This window comes from Tiliqua scincoides, chromosome 3 (assembly GCF_035046505.1).
Source record: "Tiliqua scincoides isolate rTilSci1 chromosome 3, rTilSci1.hap2, whole genome shotgun sequence".
Classification (NCBI taxonomy): Eukaryota; Metazoa; Chordata; class Lepidosauria; order Squamata; family Scincidae; genus Tiliqua; species Tiliqua scincoides.
Genome location: NC_089823.1, coordinates 237,846,281 through 237,865,388, shown reverse-complemented (window position 1 = coordinate 237,865,388; position 19,108 = coordinate 237,846,281). Strand labels below are relative to the sequence as shown.

Here is a 19,108-nt window from a genome sequence, read left to right as displayed (position 1 = left end):
CTTTTGCAATGCTGGTTTGTAAAGGGGCCCAGCAGACACAGGGAGGACAGTATCTTTCATAAATAAAGGAGCAAACCCACCAATCACAAATGATCGCTAGTGCCAATGCTATGCACTATTGCAACCATTACTGTTCAGGCTCTCTCACACCTTACATTCTCACTAACCATGTTCTTAAGCTCTGCCTTTCAAGGTGGCAGCAGATGTGTTGTTCAAAAGAAGCATCCAAGATGGTGGTGCCCAGCTTTTCAAGTTAACAGTGACAAGCTCTCCACAATCCCCTGAAAATCGGTTTGCAACTGGGAACCAATGCACTAAAACCAACCATTGAACCTGTGCAAAATCCGGAACAAAGGTTACTCCCAAATAGTTGCTACTCTCAACATGTAAGTTACTGTATTCAGAAACCTCTCAAAAGATGTGGCAAAAAAATAAAAATGGGGATCACTTAGAAAGTGTACTTAATACATCAGTATCTCCGTTCAGCAGCAGAAACATGAACTTGAAATCATAGGTACAGCTTTATGGTGTAAGTTATACTAAAGAGAGATTTCAGGGATACACACAACTCCCTTGGATGGGCCAAGAACCACCTTCCAAACAGGATCTAAGCTTGCTACAGGGTTCAGTACTAGAAGTAGCCACTAGGTATCAGGGCCCATACGCGGAAAAGCATCAGCAATGCCCATGAAACATTCATGGGAGGGAGGAGGCAACCGAGAAAGAAGTGGGTAGTTAGAGACCCAGTCCCAGGTCTCATTAAATAGCATCTCTTTTGAGCGTAAGTTCCACAATCAAGAGCAAGAACCATTAGCCAAAGCTTATGGGCCCTCCACTGCCTTGTGGCTACATCCAGTTATGGAAAAGGTTTCAGGAGTCAACCTGGAGGCAAAATCCGGAGCCAGAGTCCCTGAGGCAGTTCATGGCTGAACAGTCACGTTCTGGCAACTCCTGCGACGCCGCTGGAACCAACCGTATTGGCTTCTGCCTTTCCATTGGACCATTTCAGTGACGTGGAGAGGGGGGATTTGCTGCATGGGTAACAGCCTATCCTCCATACCTACTTTACCCAGGCTTCGCGCACTGGAGAGGACACTGTTCCAGAACCACCATTCAGAGCGTAACACCATAGTCTTCCGAGACTGAAGGATGCCAACTAATGGGCCCTCTCAGGCTGCAACAACATGACGCCTCTCCAGCCACAAGCCAGTACTGTGTGGATGGCTTTCCTGATAGACAGCTTACAGTATCTCAAGTTTCTTCCCCTCTTTCCATCACCCATATTAGCTCTCTCCTTCTCCCTACTTACTTTCTTAGCTGGTGACAAAGGCTGCAACTTCCTTCCTTCTCTTAACCAGATCGCCTCCCTCACCAGGCCAGGATGAGACCAGTCAACCAACCACTTATATCCCTCATTTTCTTCCTCCCTCCCTCCCATCCTCTGCCCCTTTCATTTTTTCTGCGTAGCTTTCAGCAAGTGTTCAGATTGCTCTAGAATAGGGGTGCTCAAAGTTTTTGGCAGGAGGGCCACATCATCTCTCTGACAGTGGGGGGGGGGGAGGAAAAAAAGAATCAATTTACATTTCAAATTCCAATAAATTTACATAAATGAGATGGAAAATGACTGGATTCAAACCATCATCACATTCACACTCAAAGGGTGTGTGTGTGGGGTCTTCAGACTTACACACACACACACACACCCCTGCCCGCTCACCCTCATTCCCTAGGGTGGCATGTGCTGCGGCCTTTGTCCCACCCTGGCGGGAGAGATCCTGTATGAGGGAGGGGCAGCAGCACATACCACCCAGTCTTCCCCCTCTAGCTCCACTGAGCTCAGCGGCATTGATGGCCAGACGCAGACAGAGCTTGTGCATTGGGCCAGTGTGGGGGCTGAGTGCCCACTGGAGGTGGGGGCACCCCCTGGGGGCCAGATAGGGACCCTTCGCGGGCTTCAAGTGGCCCAGGGCCAGGGTTTGAGCAGCCCTGCTCTAGAACCAAGGCCAGATGGCACAAACTATAGGTGACACACACCCAGGTTCATGACCAAACTGATGAATCTCTAGACCAGGGGTGCCCAAACCCCGGCCTGGGGGCCACTTGCGGCCCTTGAGGTCTCTCAATGCGGCCCTCAGGGAGCCCACTGTCTCCAATGAGCCTCTGGCCCTCCAGAGATTTGTTGAAGCCCACACTGGCCCAACACAACTTCTCTCAGCATGAGGGCGACTGTTTGACCTCTCGTGTGAGCTGTGGGATGAGAGCTCCCTCCACTGCTTGCTCTTTCACATCTGTGATGCAGCAGCGGCAGCAATGGAAAGGCCAGCCTTGCTTTGTGCAAGGCCTTTTATAGGCATTGAGCTATTGCAAGACCTTCATTCATTCATATAAGTTCATCTTTAATATATTCATTTATGTAACTTATGTAAATTTATTCAAATTTTAAATGTAAATTAATTCTTCCCCCCGCCCCCGACACAGAGTCAGAGAGCTGATGTGGCCCTCCTGCCAAAAACTTTGGACACCCCTGCTCTAGACAAAGCTTTTGCTCCGTTGGGGATTCAATCTATCAGCATTTAGCAAATGGTGGGTCAGGATCCACCAGTGGATCACAAGCCGATTTTGGTGGGTTGTAAAAAGTTTCTGAAATATTAAACCTTTCCAAGCACCCTTGCCGTTTGCAGAAGGAAACTGCAGCTGTAGGAAAACCATATGGAGACCGCTCTCATGGCTGGAATACTAACCTGTGCTATGATGTCTTTGTACCCTCAAAAAGCATCACATTTTCAAATTTTCTCTAGTAATTGCTGTTGTGTAGATCAAGTGGGAACCCAGTTTCAGTCTTGTTTGGCCTGGAAATCCTTAACTGCACATCATGCGCTCCAGTTCAGTCTTCTGGGTACCTTGGAATGATTGTGAAGGTTTGGGGGAATAGTCCTTGAACTCCATTTCTAGGAAGAGTCTAGCAAATGTCTACACACTTGTACTATGTAAGGGTTCTAGCAGCTTTAGGAGGACAGGACACACCATTAATAATTTATTAATAAATAAAAATATTTCTATATTTTTTTGTCTAGTAAAGTTATGCAGGTCGCAATATATTGTATTGGCAACCTTCAGTCTCGAAAGACTATGGTATCGCGCTCTGAAAAGTGGTTCTGGCACAGCGTCTAGTGTGGCTGAAAAGGCCAATCCGGGAGTGACAATCCCTTCCACACCGGGAGCAAGTGCAGTCTGTCCCTGGTCTGTCTCCCTGGCTATGGGCCTTCCTTCTTTGCCTCTTAGCCTCAGACTGTTGGCCAAGTGTCTCTTCAAACTGGGAAAGGCCATGCTGCACAGCCTGCCTCCAAGCGGGCCGCTCAGAGGCCAGGGTTTCCCACCTGTTGAGGTCCACTCCTAAGGCCTTCAGATCCCTCTTGCAGATGTCCTTGTTTTAAAAAGTGGGTCCCAATGCCAAAGCGTTGGAGAGGCACTGCACTGCTTTATATTTTGTTTCAACTGCCAAAGACAACACAAAAATCTGTTCAGGCCCTTTAATCTGTCCAAGACAGTGTGCCGAGACACAAATGATAAAACATTTTGCATTTTTACAGCAAGAAAAACAAAGGAAAAAAACCTACAGAAATGTATAAGGAAGTTAATTTTGTACATGGGGTAAAACGTTATAAATTCAGGACAATGCACGGACACAGGTCAACTCCCACATCTCTTTGTTGCTTTTAAAAAGTTCATAGTATGGCCAGGCAGTCAAATGGCTGTTTTTTGTCGAAAGGAATTTTTCCAAGTCGCTCTTGGGGGGTGGGGGGACTGCAACGCATCTTGGAATGTCCTCAGAAGGCTCTGTCATTTTGTGGTGACAGAATTAAAAACCCCAGAGTCCTTTCAGTTACAAGAAAAAGCCACTCAGTCATCAAATTTTATCTTCTTTCCTTGAGGCTTGTGATCACCACCACCACCTCTGCCTCCCCTGAAGCCACCACCTCTGCCTAAAAAGGTTAAAAAAAAGAAATTGATTAAAACCAACTTGCCAAGGCTCACATCACGGCACGCCCCACTAACCCCATGATCTGCAGCACATTTACCTCCAAATCCTCTTCCGCCTCTGCCACCGAATCCACCTCTGCCACCTCGCCCGCCTCTTCCTCCACGACCGAAGCCACTGCCACCACGTGGACCCTCCCCCTTGGGCTTGGCAAAGTCAAGGGTTACTTTATTGCCATCTATCTCTCCATCCTCCATGGCTTCTTTTGCTGCTTTGGCGTCTTCTGGGGAGCTAAAGTCCACAAAGCCAAACCTAGGAAAGGAGAGTACTACGTTACAACAGGGACAACCACCTTCTATTCAGAGGGCCAAATATCTGATCACTGGCACCTGTGGCATATTGAGTGTTACTGTTCCATTTAAGAGCTGTGTTTTGGCTACTAGAGATACCAGAGCAGAGACTGTTTTACTGAGTGCAGCCTTTAAGCTACTACTGTCATCCTTGCTGTGGAGAAACAGGGCTCTGATCTAAGAGACAATAACTTGCTACTACTGTTCTGTGCAAAACATACTGTGCAATGCAGTGACGGAATGCTGGGCAACTCCCTGTCCACCAGTGTCCCTTCTCTCCCTCATCCCAACCAACGCAAGTGATGCCCTTTCTAACTAGAAGAAAAGGTCAGCTTTAGATACTTGAAGTCACTTGCTTCAAGTCCCAGGAGCATGTTTCCTCTCTAGACAGCAACTGAGCTAAATGTCTTTAGGGAGGATATTTCAATAGTTACAGGGCCACCTGAGAAGAACTCACGTATTCCTCCCAAACAAGAGGAGCAAACAAAGGCACCAGCTCATTAATATACACTGCTTTTCAACCAAGTCCCCTTAAAGCAGTTTTACACAACAATCTCAATGAGCAGGAAGTTTGTACAAAAAGCAGGCATTTCCCAAGATGCAATAAGGCCAGGAAAACCATTTAGGGCTGAAAATAACCACACTGCAGATTGTAACTAGTGCAACTAAACTTTAACAAGCTGGCTTCCAAATACAGAGTGCTGTTGTATGGTCCAGTTGCTCACATTCTTGGAGATGGAGATGGTTGGAAACCGCAAACAATATTCTCAGCTGATCCCACTTTCCAGAGTTAGAGACTTGGGGAATGGCAACCACATTCAGCTATTGTCACACCTGCCTGTAAGCTTCACTGCAAGCCATGAACACACAGGCAGGCAACTTGCAAAGCTGTCCCACAGCAGTAATGGCAGCTCATCCGTAGTAGTCAGAGGCACCAACAGTCAGTGCTGCGGATTAATATTCTTCTCGTGCGAATCCGTAGCCTGCCACTGGATTTACAGCAGGAAGGAGCTCATTGAGAAGATCAAGAGGCCACTAGTTTAAACTGTTTGCAGAATAGGCTCAAGTGAAAAGACAGATTTCAAGACAAATTTCAACACAATCCCTCTTAAAACGTCTTGGATCTGAACTTTATTCTTTTCATGCTCTGGCTACGGCTTATGCCACAACCCTATGAATGAAGGCCCCGTTCTAACACATACCCTTTGGATGAGCCAGTCTCTCTGTCAGTGACTATTCTTGCACCAACAGAGCCCTCAAATGACTCTCTCAGTGTCTCTTCTGTTGTGTCCTCAGACAGCCCTTTGACAAACAGTGTTTTGCTTTGTTCTAAAACAAAAAACAAAAACAGTAATAATCAACTTCAATCCAACTGTACTAGCCACCACCAACACCCTCAAACTAGTATAGGGACAGGAAACTTTGTTTATGAGCTGGTCCCACAACTTCAGGTTTAAATGCAGGTTCATAATCTAAAACATCGGGAAGATACAGAACCAGGCATGCCTGGTTTCAGTGTTTCCAAAGGCGTACAAGAAATCATTGTTAAGAATGGGCCCCACTTCCCTGCCTGTCTCAAACAGGACACAAGTGACTTACGCCCAAATCCCCCTCTAGGACTGAAGTTTCTGTTTTGTCCTGCTGGTGTGCTAAATTCCAGTCTGATTGTTCGACCTTCAATCTCTGTGTTGTTGCAAGAATTCATAGCTTCTTTTGCATCTTCTGCTGTGGGGAAGTCCACAAAAGCATACCTATGGAATGAGAATTGAAAGTCAGCACTTCATCTCTTATACAACACAAGCTCAAACTACTATGAGCTGGCAGGCAGTCAAAGAAGAGCCTGCCACTCAGTGACCATTGCACAATGGGGAGGCATAGGCATTGGCAACCACAAGCTCGTTTCCTACTTACCCTTTAGGCCTTCCCTGGTTGTTCTGTGGAATTCTGATTGCTGATGCTTTCTCAAAGACTTCCTGAAGAGAATCTTCTGTTGCATCATATGAGAGGTTGTTCACAACAAGAGTCTTTGATTCACCACCTGTACAAGTGAAACAAGTTTTGAGCATTCTGTATATTAGACAAACCTCTGCACTGAACAAAAGAATGATTTTCACTCAATTGTGCTTCAGCGAGCAGCTGTCTTGAAGCCATCCATGAAAAATACTTTATGCATACCCATCCAAGACAAACACCACGTTTATGGAGAGACTACTCCCTCCCCCAACACAGCAGTACTGCCTGCTTCTCATTTGAGGGTAGTACCAGAACAGCTGTTTCCTTGCAAGATGTTTTGACCTCCTTGCACAGAAACCAGGTAACTCAATTTCCTCACTGCAATTTTACCTGGCTGGCCTCCCTTACTGAATTTTCTGCCATCTTGTTGGCTCTTTTCACCAATGTAGTCAACAATGATGGCACGACCTTCAACCTCCACACCTTGCTTCTCCTCCAATGCTTTCTCTGCTTCAGCCTCAGATTTAAACTCGATGTAGGCAATCCTGAAGGGGTGGCAAGAGAATGATAAAGAAAACTCAGCGTGCGAAAAGTGAAGGATTGTCCAAATAAAGTTTGAAGATTTGATATATTTTAAATCTAAATAAAAACTTGATTGGACCCCACTGCTGAATTCGGCTACATACTTTTTGTTGTTCCCATCCTTGGATACCAGTCTGACCTCCATTGCGTTGTCAAATACCTCTTGCAAGTCTTCCTGGGTTACGTTGTAGGCAAGGTTTTTCACGAAGATGGTCCTTGCATCTCTCTCTGGCAAGCGAAAAGCCACTTATAAGTTATGAACAGAAAGAAAGTAAACCCCTTGTTTTCTGTCACCTATATAGTCAGCTTTATAGAAGCCAGAATCAAGTTCCAGCAGAAATGGATGGCCACCGAGCAGCAAGCTATTCATTTGAGCTACATGAAAAAGTTCTAAGAACATAAAGACCTGGAAGAACAGCACTAACCCATCAAATCAGACAAGACAATTGACTTACCTTTCTTGTTTTCTTTGATGCTCTCTTTACTCTTTGCTTTTTCCAGTTTCATTTCCAAGCCCAGAAATTTCTTTCCATTGAACTTAAGTGCTTTATCCAGCTCAGCTTCTGTAGAGAAATCTACATAGCCAAATTTCCTGCAACACAAAGGGACAATCTGGGTAAGGATCTGTTATCTAGATAACTCCAGTATATTTTACTCCAGGCGTTGTAATCTGATCCTATATCCTCACCGGGCCCAGCTTCGTTTAAGAAAATACAGATCATGAGTCTATCTCTAGATCTGTTGCGCTCACTAACCTCATCCCAAGGTTTCAGTTATTGAAACCAAGGCTTTTGGATATGAACAGACAAGTCCTGCATGACACTGCCTCCAAGATTTGTTCCCCTTTATATTGTCAATTGCTGTTCTTTTATCGTAAAAGGTCAGTTTATTTATATTTCTTGGAACATCCACAGGATCGATAGCCATTTACTCAGGCCAGATGTAATGTCATGCCACCTAATGTCTTGAGTGACAGATATAGCGAACTTGATGTGAAGATGAGAGTTTGTGTACATGGTTTGGGGTGGTTGAATTTCTACAGCTTTTACTTGGTATATACAGCATATACTCAGTATCAGGATCTGCACTTACACTATCTAAACTCATTTTTCTCTGATCATTCTGGCTCGGCTGATTTGCATAAAATCTGTTATTTGTTAAGAGGCAGCAATAAGGAGTTAACTAAGGGCCCAATCCTATCCAATTTTCCAGCACTGGTGGAGCCACAATGCAGTCTGAAGGTAAGGGAACAAATGTTCTCATACCTTAAGGAGGCCTCTGTGACTGCTGCCCCACCACAAGATGCAGTGCATGCCCCACTGGCACAGCTGCACCAGCAATGGAAAATTGGATAGGACTGGGTCCTAAGTTGGTAATTAAATACATTAATTTAAATTATTCAGAAGTACTGCGAAATGCTGCTATTTACTCTTAAGCCTTAATGCTTTGAATTGGGTTTCGTTTTGTTACACAAATTACAATTTTGTTTTTTTTACCCACTCACCTCCTGGGAGAAGTCAATAAAACAAAAAGACACACTTTTGCACATGGAAAACGAGAAGTGCCTCACAGCAGGGCCTAAACCCAATCTCACTATTGCTTTAATGGAACACTGTTAAATTCTGAACTCTAGTTCATTTGGAAGGAGCTGCAAATGACCACCCCACACTGGCTGTGTTGCTTGCTGCCAAAATTGGACTTTTTGCATTGAACAGTCTAGTTTGCTAGCAAAAGCACATTTTAAAGTAAGTTTTTTTAAACTGTAAACCGTTGTGCACTTTGTAAGACACACACTAAATGAAGTCCTTACCTTGAGCTGCCAATTCTGACTTCTTGGACTTGAAGGTCTTTTTTGGCAAAGAAATCCCGGATAGCAGCCTTCAGCTCATCAAAATCTTTGTTTGAATTCAAATTGCCCATGAAGAGGGAGAAGGCAGTTTCTAAGAGTAAGCAAGAAGTTAGTGCTACAGCAACAGCTCTAAGGAGCAGCTAAAGCAAGGGACCTCTCAACACTCCAGACATCTTTATTCTGCCTGCACAATGGTGATGTGGTGGTAGAGAGGTGATGCCCTTCCTGAACTGCGGTCCTGCACTTCATCCCACAGAACTGAATGGCAGCAAAGTGAAGTGCTGGTCACACTGGACAGGATTAACCCTACTTGCTGCAGAACCCAGGCCCTACTCTGCAGAACTCAGGCCCTACTCCTACTCTTACCCTAATCACATACTGGGATTTGACTCTCAGCCACTCTAGAGCACAACATATTGGAAAGCCAACTTCTATTTAACACATACTTGAAAGAGTTATTTGACAGCAACAAGCACTCTTGGGGGGGGGGTAGTCCTTGCATTGAGGAGGCACTTCTGCTGGTTTGTTTCCTCTTGTGCTACTTCAAAGGGCAACACAAAGGAAAGCTGTGGGTCTCATTTGTCTGCTTACCTTCAGTTTTCTTTTTCTTGGCATCTGGGGTGCCTTTTTGCTTGGCCATTTCCTTCTTGCGTTTTCCAGATACTTCTTGCACTGCGTCTGTGAAATAGCAAAAGAAATAGATGTTAGAAAAATCTCAAGATGAGAAATACAAAGAAAAAGTCAGAAAAGATTGCTGGATCAGGACTTGACTATCTTGAGTAGTGTTCATGTGTGATTTTTACCACATCATTTCAGCGAGGGATCATCATTTCCAGCTTCCAGGTAAAATAAGAAAATTTCCCACTGGTAGAAATGCTTAGAGAACCAGGAGGACGTTTTTCACAACACTTAAGCAGTTGTCTATGCTACCTTCATCGTCATCTTCCTCCTCCTCATCTTCATCATCATCATCATCGTCGTCATCATCTTCATCCTCATCCTCAGACTCTTCCTTGGCAACCTTTGCTGGTGTAGCCTTTGCTGGTGTAGCTTTCTTTCCTTTTGCTGGAGTGATCTCCATGGGTTCATCTTCCGATTCTGAAAATGTGACAGTTTTAGTCCACAGGATTAAGAGATACACTTACACTACTATGTATGGACCTTACTTTTCTTTTGTAAGAGCAAGCACATCTATATTCCAATGCTTACCACAGAGGCACTCCTCACTGCTGATAGCAGCAGCTCCATGCAGCAAAAGAACACAATCCCAAACATGTTCTCAATGGAGAACAGATAAAATATTTGAACACACAGTTCTGCTTGCAAGGTAACACAGCCAACAGCAGCTTGGGAAGGCATGTGAATATTGCAATTCAGAGTGTATACACTCTTGCCTCAGGTCAGCTGGAAAGAGGCCAGCTTGTTCCTACTGCTCACATAAGTTGTCTATGTGAGAGAACAGGGTGCAACACATCAGCTTGCATTGGAGACATCACACCAAGCTCAGTATTAAGTCCCAATACTCATCATTTGTGCTGATCTCCAGGAAAAGACAAGACAGTAATGGTTAGTCAACCCACAGTTTCCCAAAACCTTTTCCTTCCCTTGTGGTTTGAATGCAGGCTAGCGGCTTGGCTTGTGTTGTTCCATTCCTGCATTTCTTTCCATCAACACAGTGTCTGCCAGCATAGGCAATAGAAATGCTACAGCATAATGAAGGCTCACAAGCTCCACCTGAGCCCTGAAGTTCCCCAGCATTTACCTTCACATGGGATGTTGCCTTCTTTCTTGTTTACTCTCAAGGAAGGTGTGGCTGGCAGGTGAGTGGATGAGCACACTCTTGTGCCAATTCTGCTTCCTTCACCCCCCCCCCCCAGCCAATCATAACTGCTCTCCAAAGACCAAGATTCCTGGGGTGCAAATCAACTAACCAGGGGACAAGTCTATGCTGGTTTTACCTTATGAACTGTGCAGTCAGTTCTCCCTCCTGGACCTGCCATCTTGTCCATCTGGCGATGAACAAACATGTGGAGAAGAGAGATTTCCTTCATTCCCCCAGTGCCTGTGGTGCAACCTGACAGTGACACTGCCTGCCAGTAAGGCTGTAAGACTACCCTTGTGTTTAAGCTTGCTTGCTGTTTTTCCTAACCTAGTGGTTGTAAAATCTTTTTTACAAGCATGTTCACAGGATATTCCCTGGTGAACTGTTGACAACACTCTTCAGAATAAAACTGACTCACCATCCTCTTCATCATCCTCATCGTCTTCATCATCCTCATCTTCCTCAGATTCCTGTTTGGCTGAGATAGCGGCTACAGCTTTCTTTGCTGCCACTTGGACTGCTGGCTTTTTGATTGGCTTAGCAGGTGGCTCCTCCTCAGACTCATCTGTAGCAAGCAGTTTATCATTCACGATTAGCAAATGTATCGGTAACCACAGTGCAGCTATGTCCTATTTGCCCACTGGGCCCTTCTGAGGACACACTTACAAAACCAGCACTCATGGGAAGCCCTTACATATCGTTCAGGAGCTGAAATTAGTACAAAACACCAAGACTGGCTACATGCTATTGATTTTGGGTTGCAAGAGATTTAATATAGGCACCATACAATGCCAACTACATGACCTCAACCAAGTTGCCTTTGTCAGAGTCTCCTTTAATTCAGTTGCCTTTAATTCAGAGTGAGATTAAGATCTCACAAGATCAAGATGCTAATGCCAAGCAGAATATTGCATGCAAGAATAAAAGCAAAAACTCTTGTGTTTTCCTGGAAAAAGTAAGAAAATACAGTCTCACCTTCCTCCTCACTATCATCCTCCTCATCGTCCTCTTCTTCATCTTCTTCCTCCTCACTCTCTTCTTTCTTCGCATTTTTCCCATTTTTAGTTCCTTTGGCAGGGACTGGTGTCTTCTTGGCTGGGGTAGCTGCTCCCTTCTTGGCTGGCGTAGCAATTCCCTTCTTGGCCGGGGTAACCACAGCTTTTTTGCCAGGAGTTACTGCTTTTTTGTTTGGAGTAGCTGCAGTGGCTTTTGCTGCTTTCTTTAGAGCAATCATCTGTGAGAAGAGAAATATTCCAGACCACAACTAGTAATGCTATAGTTTAAAATGTAGGCAGAAGAGACAAGAAGAGTATGATACTACAGGTATATCCTAATTATCCATGGATTTTTCACCTGCAATTTTATCTCAATGCGATGAGAAGCGCCTTTTCAAAAGGGTTCTTTCTCCAGGCACTAAGAACAGCTTCACTCCAAGGCAAGCAACTCCTCCCTTCCCCCTGAGCATGTGAAAAAAGGTTAGGTGGAAGTAATTATCACCTCCTCCATTGGCTCTGGTGAAGGGAGGGGTCATGACTTGCAGTGAAGCCTTTCTAAGCACCTGGAGAGACTGATTTGTCTGCCTGATGCATTACAAAGGACAGCAAGGCTGTTTTTAAATCACCTAGCAAAGGGACATTGTTTTTCAATGGATTTGCTTTAATGTCATTTTTGCATCCACAAATAACCCGATTGTATAACCCCTGGTTATACAGGGGTCTAAACTTTTAGGCCAGCAAGCCACATCTAATATCTGGTATGGTGTCAAGGGCCAGAAAAATAAATTTTAAATATAAAGTTTAAATATATTAGAAAGCCTCAAAATGCCTAAGGCCTTCAGAGAGCCCAAAAATGTCACTTCTGGTTTTTCTGAAAAACCAGGAAGTGATGTTTAGGCCTTTAAAAGGGATTGTGAGGGGAGGCACATGGCCTCCCCAGCTCTCAGAACACCCTCCAGACACAAATGGAGCATAGCTCTGGTCACATTCGGTTCAGCAGGCCAGAGGCTTGCAGTGGACTAGATAGAGTCTGTTGCAGGTCGCATCTGGTCCCTGGACATGGATTTGGAGACCCCTGCTGTATACATGTACTAAAGAGATCACACTGAAGACAGGTGGGACTTACTTTCAAGTCAGTGTGCACAAGACCATACTATTCCTTGCCAAGTAAAGGAGAATGATAAGCATACCCAGAGTTCTTTACAAGATATTGTTAGATGAAACGGAGTGTGGATGGAGTTTAGGAGGAAAAATCTACAGAACAGACTTTGCCCATAATGTGCCTTCAACCATCTAGCATCTTGCCACTGCCAAACCCCCCCCCCCCCGCAACTGGCATTCCAAATGGAAAAAATGTTTAATTGAATTGCCAGAACAATTCAAATAGGTCAGTTACACCCCTTTGGGGGAGGGAGGCTCTGCAAGCACGGTTTTAAGGATCCTCAAGGTGATAAAGGGAACATTTTCTAGAAATAACTTTAAAAAGATGTGAACGCTGTTTTCATAACAATTGTTATACTGCTATTACTACCTCAGGTGTACACAGTTGGTCCCTGTTGCAACACTGGGCAGAAATGGCTTAATGTAGAGTAGGCCCTCCTTATCTGCAGGCTCAGAATCCACACATTTGAGTATCTGCAGGTGCTGAGTCCACAGCTGGGGGGCCTCAGGACCTCCTGGACAAGACCAGAAGTCACTTCTGATCTGCGCCAGTGACTTCCAGTCACATCCAGAGGAGCTCTGAGGAGGCCGACAGCTAGATGCCAACCCCAGGTAAGTAACGGTGGCACTGAGCCCCCCAGATTTCATTATCCACTGAACTCTGTATCTGCATGGGGTGTGTGTGTGTCCTGAAAGTATCTTGTGGTCTTGTGTGCTCCCTGAGGCAACTGGTGGACTGCTGTGACATACAGGAAGCTGAACTAGATGGGCCCTGGGTGTGATCCAGCAGGGCTCTTTTTATGATTACAACAAAAAAGTAGTTAAGTGCAAGTGGTTGGTTCTCACCTCTTCCTCGCTACTCTCCTCTTCGGAGGACTCCTCCTCTTCACTATCATCTACATCCTTTGGAGGAACAATAGCCATTTTTTTCTGTTTAGGCTGGGTTTTAACATTCTGAAAGAGACAAACCACGACTTAGTTCTGCTTTTCCCAAAGTGCAGAAACTGTACTTGATAGTAGGGTCACCACCATTTAGAATTCCGTTGCATATCATGGGTACTCATTTTAAAAATACCTCTGTGCCATCTTCAATAGCAGCAACATGCCCTCCCTACTTTTGTGACTTATGCTCCGTTAGAAGGAACACCAAAACCTTCTAAGACCATGTCAGAAAAAGTAGAATATCATGATTATGTGAACTGGGCCTAAAACTAAACTGTTTTACTTTTTCTGGTCAAAAGTTATTAGATAGCAACCAACTAAGTAACTGCCTGCCCACAGCCAACAAACTTCTTCTGTATATCTGAAAGAGGTGCAACCAATGGCCAGATTCACATTTCTTAGGGCAACCAAACATGCAAATCATTCAAGCAGCTGTTGCTCTGGGATACTAAACAATTATTATACAAATGTATGGAAAACTGCATGTGTTGCATCCACCCACAACTCAGAGCAGAGCACATTGTGCCTAAGAAGAAATCTCTAGTTAGGAGATATTTGCAGTTTTCTTCTAGCACACCCAATTCTTCTATCACAGAGATGTCAAACTCATTTCATACAGAGGGCTGAAGTTAGCATTCATGGCACCTGCTGAGGGCAAGAAAGTGACATCATTAGGCAGATGATGGCCAGGAATAAGCACTTTGTTCTCACACAAAACTAGTTAGCTGTAAATGACAAGAGAAAGCATGCAAATCTTTACAAGAGATCCCAACAATCACACTGGGGAAGCCCAATTATAATGGTGGGGGGGGGACATACTGGATAAATCGCTTCCAGGGGCTGCTTTGGCCCACAGGCCTTATGTTTGACATCCCTGTTCTATCAGAAAATAGAGCTGGAACTTTCCCCTACACATGGTGCTGCCTGCCAGTCAGATGAGCCCTTAGAACAAGCCCTTAGATCCCACACTTAAAATCATTAAAAAAAAAAAGCATTGAGAATAAAATGGCTAATGTTATAATGCCAATGTACAAATCAATGGTAAGGCCGCACCTGGAGTATCATGGTCAGTTCTGGTCACTGCATCTCAAAAAATGTATAGAAGCGACCACAGTGATTACCAGGCTAAGACGACTCCCTTATGAGGAAAGACTACTGCGTTTGGCACTTTTCAGTCTAGAAAAGAGGCGCCTGAGGGGGGGGACATGATTGAGACATACAAAATTATGCAGGGGATGGATAAACTGGATAGAGGGATATTCTTTTCCCTCTCACACAACACCAGAACCAGGGGACATCCTCTAAAATTGAGTGACAGGAAAGTTAAGAGAGACAAATCACAGGGTTACAAGGTATGTGTACCCTCCTGATTTTAGAAGTGGGCCACCTCCAAATGCCAGATGCAAGGGAGGACAACAGGATGCAGGTCTCTTCTTGTCTTGTGTGCTCCCTGAGGCATCTGGTGGGCTGCTGTGAGATACTAGACGGGCCTTTGACCTGATCCAGGAGGGCCCTTCTGATATTTTTAACCTTGAGGCACCATGGGGGTTCTTATGTTCTTAAGCCTTGAGGAAACTGCATCAGAAACCGTCCCGTTCTAATACATTAGGGAGGAACTGCTGTTCAGTGGTGCACACGCTGTGCAAGCAGAAGGCTCCCGACACCATGTGAGAGCATTTCAAGTCCGAACACGTGCCTTGGTGGTTCTATGTGAGGTGCGGGTCCAGGCACCCCATCTGTTGGAGGCTCTCCAAGGCCAAGGCACAGGAAGGCTTCAATCTATATCCTGTAAGGCTATGCAGTGGGTGCGGAGGCAGGTGAGGCAGAGCCTCCCCACTGGAGTCCTTCAAGAAGTGCCTCACACGGCAGAGGCGCTTCTCGAAGAACTCCAGTGGGGAAGCTCTGCCTCACCTGCCCCCCCACCCACAACTGCCTCAGGCTCTGGGCGCCTCAAGCCCCTCCACACACCGTGAAGCGCCTGAGGCCTGCAGCCCCATTTTCCCGCCTCCCTGGGAGAGCCACTGGGCGCCATTTTGGGCTCCCCCTCGCCCTCCGCGCACACGTCAGCCACGTGGGGGGGGCCGCACCGCGTGGCGGCTTTCACTCTCTCCCCCTCCACGTGCTTCTCACAGCCTGGACGGAGTCACGTGGCCAAAGCGCGCGCGCTCGAGGCCTGAAAGAGCACGCGGGAACGCCCCCCCCGCACCCGAGCGCGCGCGCTTTCATGGGGAAGAAAAGAGGAGCCTAGAAACCGCTCCCCCTCCGAACGCGCGACGCTCGTTTCCTCACTGGCGGGGGGGGGGACTAGAAACTGCCGAACGTTCGCTGCTAACCGCGCACGCGCCTCAGAAGCCCGTGAGAGGGGACGCTACGGAGAAAACGCGGGGGGGGGGACGAGCGCGCAAGGCCTGGGAGCCCCCCCGAAGGCCCCCCTCGTGAGGCGGGATAGGCTTCGAAGGTGCAGCTGCAGAGGAGAAGCGCCGCCATCTTCCCTCGCCGCCTAGGCCGCGGCTCTCACCTTGGCGAGCTTCACCATGATGGCGGCGGAGTTGTCCGGATGTCGAGAACCTCGAAGCCAGCACCGCACAGTCCTCCTCACGCCCCGCTCGCCTCCCGGCCTGAACCAAAAAGAGTGAGGGCGAGCGCTGGCTTAACTCTTTCTCCCACCCCACGCTGCCGCCTCGGCCAATCGGAAGCCGCCTCGGCCTCTCGCCCCGCCCACTCCCCAAGACGGACAGCCTCTCCCCGGGCTTTCCCAGGGATAGAAGCGACTGACCAATCAGAGGGCTTGGTTCCGCCCCCTCCATTAGAACAGTAGGGAGAGGGCGTAGCCAATAGGGAGGCGCAACCGGGAGGCGCGGGCTGTGATAGGCTCGCTCTCGCGGGGCGGAAGTGGCTGAATGGAGGAAGTGGAGCACGTGGCGGAGTGCTCCGTCTGCAACCACGTGGGGACGCTTATGGTTCCTCTGTGGCGTGCTGGCCTATGTGCCTGGCGGGCCTTCGATGGCATTCCCCCCCCCTTCCAGGGAAAGCTCGTTTCCCTACACTCTGCCCCTTCCCAGACTGTAGCTGGGTGGAGGTTGTCAGAGGCAGCCTGCTCTTCTACAGGATCAGCCAGTACACTTGGAGGCACATGTAGTGGGTGGGGAGGCAGAGCCTCTGCCCCAGGGCAGTGGATGGGGAGGTAGGTGAGGCAGAGCATCCTTCCAGGGCAATGGGTGGGGGAGCAGGGCTGCCTTCCCACTGGAGTCTTTTGCAAAGCACTACCGCCGTCTGTGGCACCCAAGCACTCACAACCCACGCGCGTGGGTTATGAGTGCTTGGCAGCAGCGCTTCACAAAAAGGGAGGCTTTGCCTCCCCTGCTCCCCCACCCACTGCCTGCTCCTGTACTATACTGTACCTCCAAAGCATAAATATCTGAAGCAGTCACCTGTGGTTCAAAGTGCAGGAGGTCTTCACCACATTCCCCCAAAGCCACACTACACTACTTAACAAAATAGTGTTAAAACGCTTTAACACAACTTAAAACGCTTTAATTATGTTTTTAAAAAAGGCCACATTTGTGCCCAATGTTGCATATATGCAATGAATCAAATGTGTACACCTGTGGGCTGGCAGAAATGAATTATAATAGCTGTAAAAGCATTCTCTTAAAAATTTCTTTTAAAATATCCCAAATTATAAAAGGTATATTAAGAACATAAGAACATAAGAATAGCCCCACTGGATCAGGCCATAGGTCCATCTAGTCCAGCTTGCTGTATCTCACAGTGGCCCACCAAATGCCCCAGGGAGCACACCTGATAACAAGAGACCTGCATCCTGGTGCCTTCCCTTGCAGCTGGTATTCTGACTTAGCCCACTTCTAAAATCAGGAGGTTGCACATACCCATTATGGTTTGTAACCCGTAATGAATATTTCCTCCAGAAATTTGTCCAATATTAGGGTGAATTTTTCAACCACAGTCCCTCAAACACTGAATACGCATTCCAGTTGAGAAATCAGGTGTGGCTGATGATGCTGGCCATGTCTTGCTCTGCTGTCTGTTTTTTTTCTCTTCCACAGGCAGCTGTCCAACAGGGGGAAGGGGACTCCCATGGACAGGTATGCAGACTACAATGAATGCCCTCAGCATGCCTGCCTGCAGTGACCAATGTGATCCCAGAGGTTCCTCCATGGGATTGCTGACCTATTTCTTCCAAACAGGGCCCCTATTTTATTTATTTATAAGATTTTTACCCTGCTCTCCCTACCAGGCACTCAAAGTGGCTTCCAAAAATTATCAAAAAAATACACTTATAAACATTAAAATGTCAAAAGAATAAAAGACCTAAAAACTCATAAAAGCCCAGATTAAAAACCAGCAGCAAATGGTAAAATGATGAAAAAAGCAGCCCACTAAACAGCATAAAGCCCCCATATGGAGAGATTTTTTTTCCTCTCAAAACGCTGACAGTAGGGGTTATCCAATGAAAGTGATTGTTTGGAGATGTACATAAAAACAGCCCCACTGAATCAGGCCATAGGCCCATCTAGCCCAGCTTCCTGTATCTCACAGTGGCCCACCAAATGCCCCAAGGAGCACACCAGATAACAAGAGACCTGCATCCTGGTGCCCTTCCTTACCTTTGGCATTCTGACATAGCACGTTTCTAAAATCAGGAGGTTACACATATACATCACAGCTTGTAACCTGTGATGGATTTTTCTTCCAGAAATTTGTCCAATCCCCTTTAAAGGCATCCAGGCCAGACGCCATCACCACATCCTGTGGCAAGGAGTTTCACAGACTAACCACGCGCTGAGTAAAGAAACGCTTTCTTTTGTCTGTCCCAACTCTCCCAACACTAAATTTTAGTGGATGTCCCCTGGTTCTGGTGTTGTGCGAGAGGGAAAAGAGCATCTCTTTAGCCACTCTATCCTTCCCATGCTTAATTTTGTATGTCTCAATCATGTCCCCCCTCAGGCATCTCTTTTCTAAGCTGAAGAGGCCCAATTGCCATAGCCTTTCCTCATAAGGAAGGTGCCCCAGTACAGTAATCATCTTAGTCACTCTTTTGCACCTTTTCCATTTCTACTATGTCCTTTTTGAGATGTGGCAATCAGACCTGGACATAATACTCCAAGTGCGGCCTCACCATCGATTTGTATAACGGCAGTATAATATTAGTTGTTTGGTTTGCAATACCTTTTCTAATAATCCCAACCATAGAATTGGCCTTCTTTACTACACACTTTCATCGACCTGTCACTTTCATCGACCTGTCCACTACCACCCCAAGATCTCTCTCCTGATCTGTCACAGACAGCTCAGAACCCATTAGCCTATATGTGAAGCTTTGATTTTTTGTCCCAATGTGCATGACTTTACACTTACTTACATTGAAATGCATCAGCCATTTTACTGTCAGGTCTCCCAGTCCTTCTGGAGTTCCTTACAATCACTTCTGGTCTTCACCACTTGGAAAAGTTT

General features: G+C 46.4%; 1 protein-coding gene and 2 non-coding genes across 3 annotated transcripts; all 3 read right to left on the bottom strand.

Moving 5' to 3' along the window:
- Nucleotides 1–3,516: 3,516 nt before the first annotated feature.
- NCL (nucleolin) lies at nt 3,517–16,311 on the bottom strand. The gene is made up of 15 exons (XM_066621722.1): nt 16,152–16,311; nt 13,538–13,645; nt 11,511–11,769; nt 10,954–11,100; nt 9,644–9,811; nt 9,305–9,391; nt 8,675–8,804; nt 7,320–7,456; nt 6,969–7,092; nt 6,673–6,827; nt 6,241–6,367; nt 5,929–6,080; nt 5,532–5,658; nt 4,080–4,291; nt 3,517–3,983 (listed from the first exon to the last, which is right to left on the bottom strand). The coding sequence occupies exons 1-15, from the start codon at nt 16,167–16,169 to the stop codon at nt 3,901–3,903; spliced, it is 2,034 nt and encodes a 677-aa protein (XP_066477819.1). The 5' UTR covers nt 16,170–16,311; the 3' UTR covers nt 3,517–3,900.
- Nucleotides 9,468–9,548, bottom strand: LOC136647081 (small nucleolar RNA SNORD20). Its single transcript, XR_010794248.1, has one exon. It is a non-coding gene; the product is annotated as a small nucleolar RNA SNORD20 (small nucleolar RNA).
- LOC136647076 (small nucleolar RNA SNORD82) lies at nt 10,182–10,250 on the bottom strand. Its single transcript, XR_010794244.1, has one exon. It is a non-coding gene; the product is annotated as a small nucleolar RNA SNORD82 (small nucleolar RNA).
- Nucleotides 16,312–19,108: the final 2,797 nt, after the last annotated feature.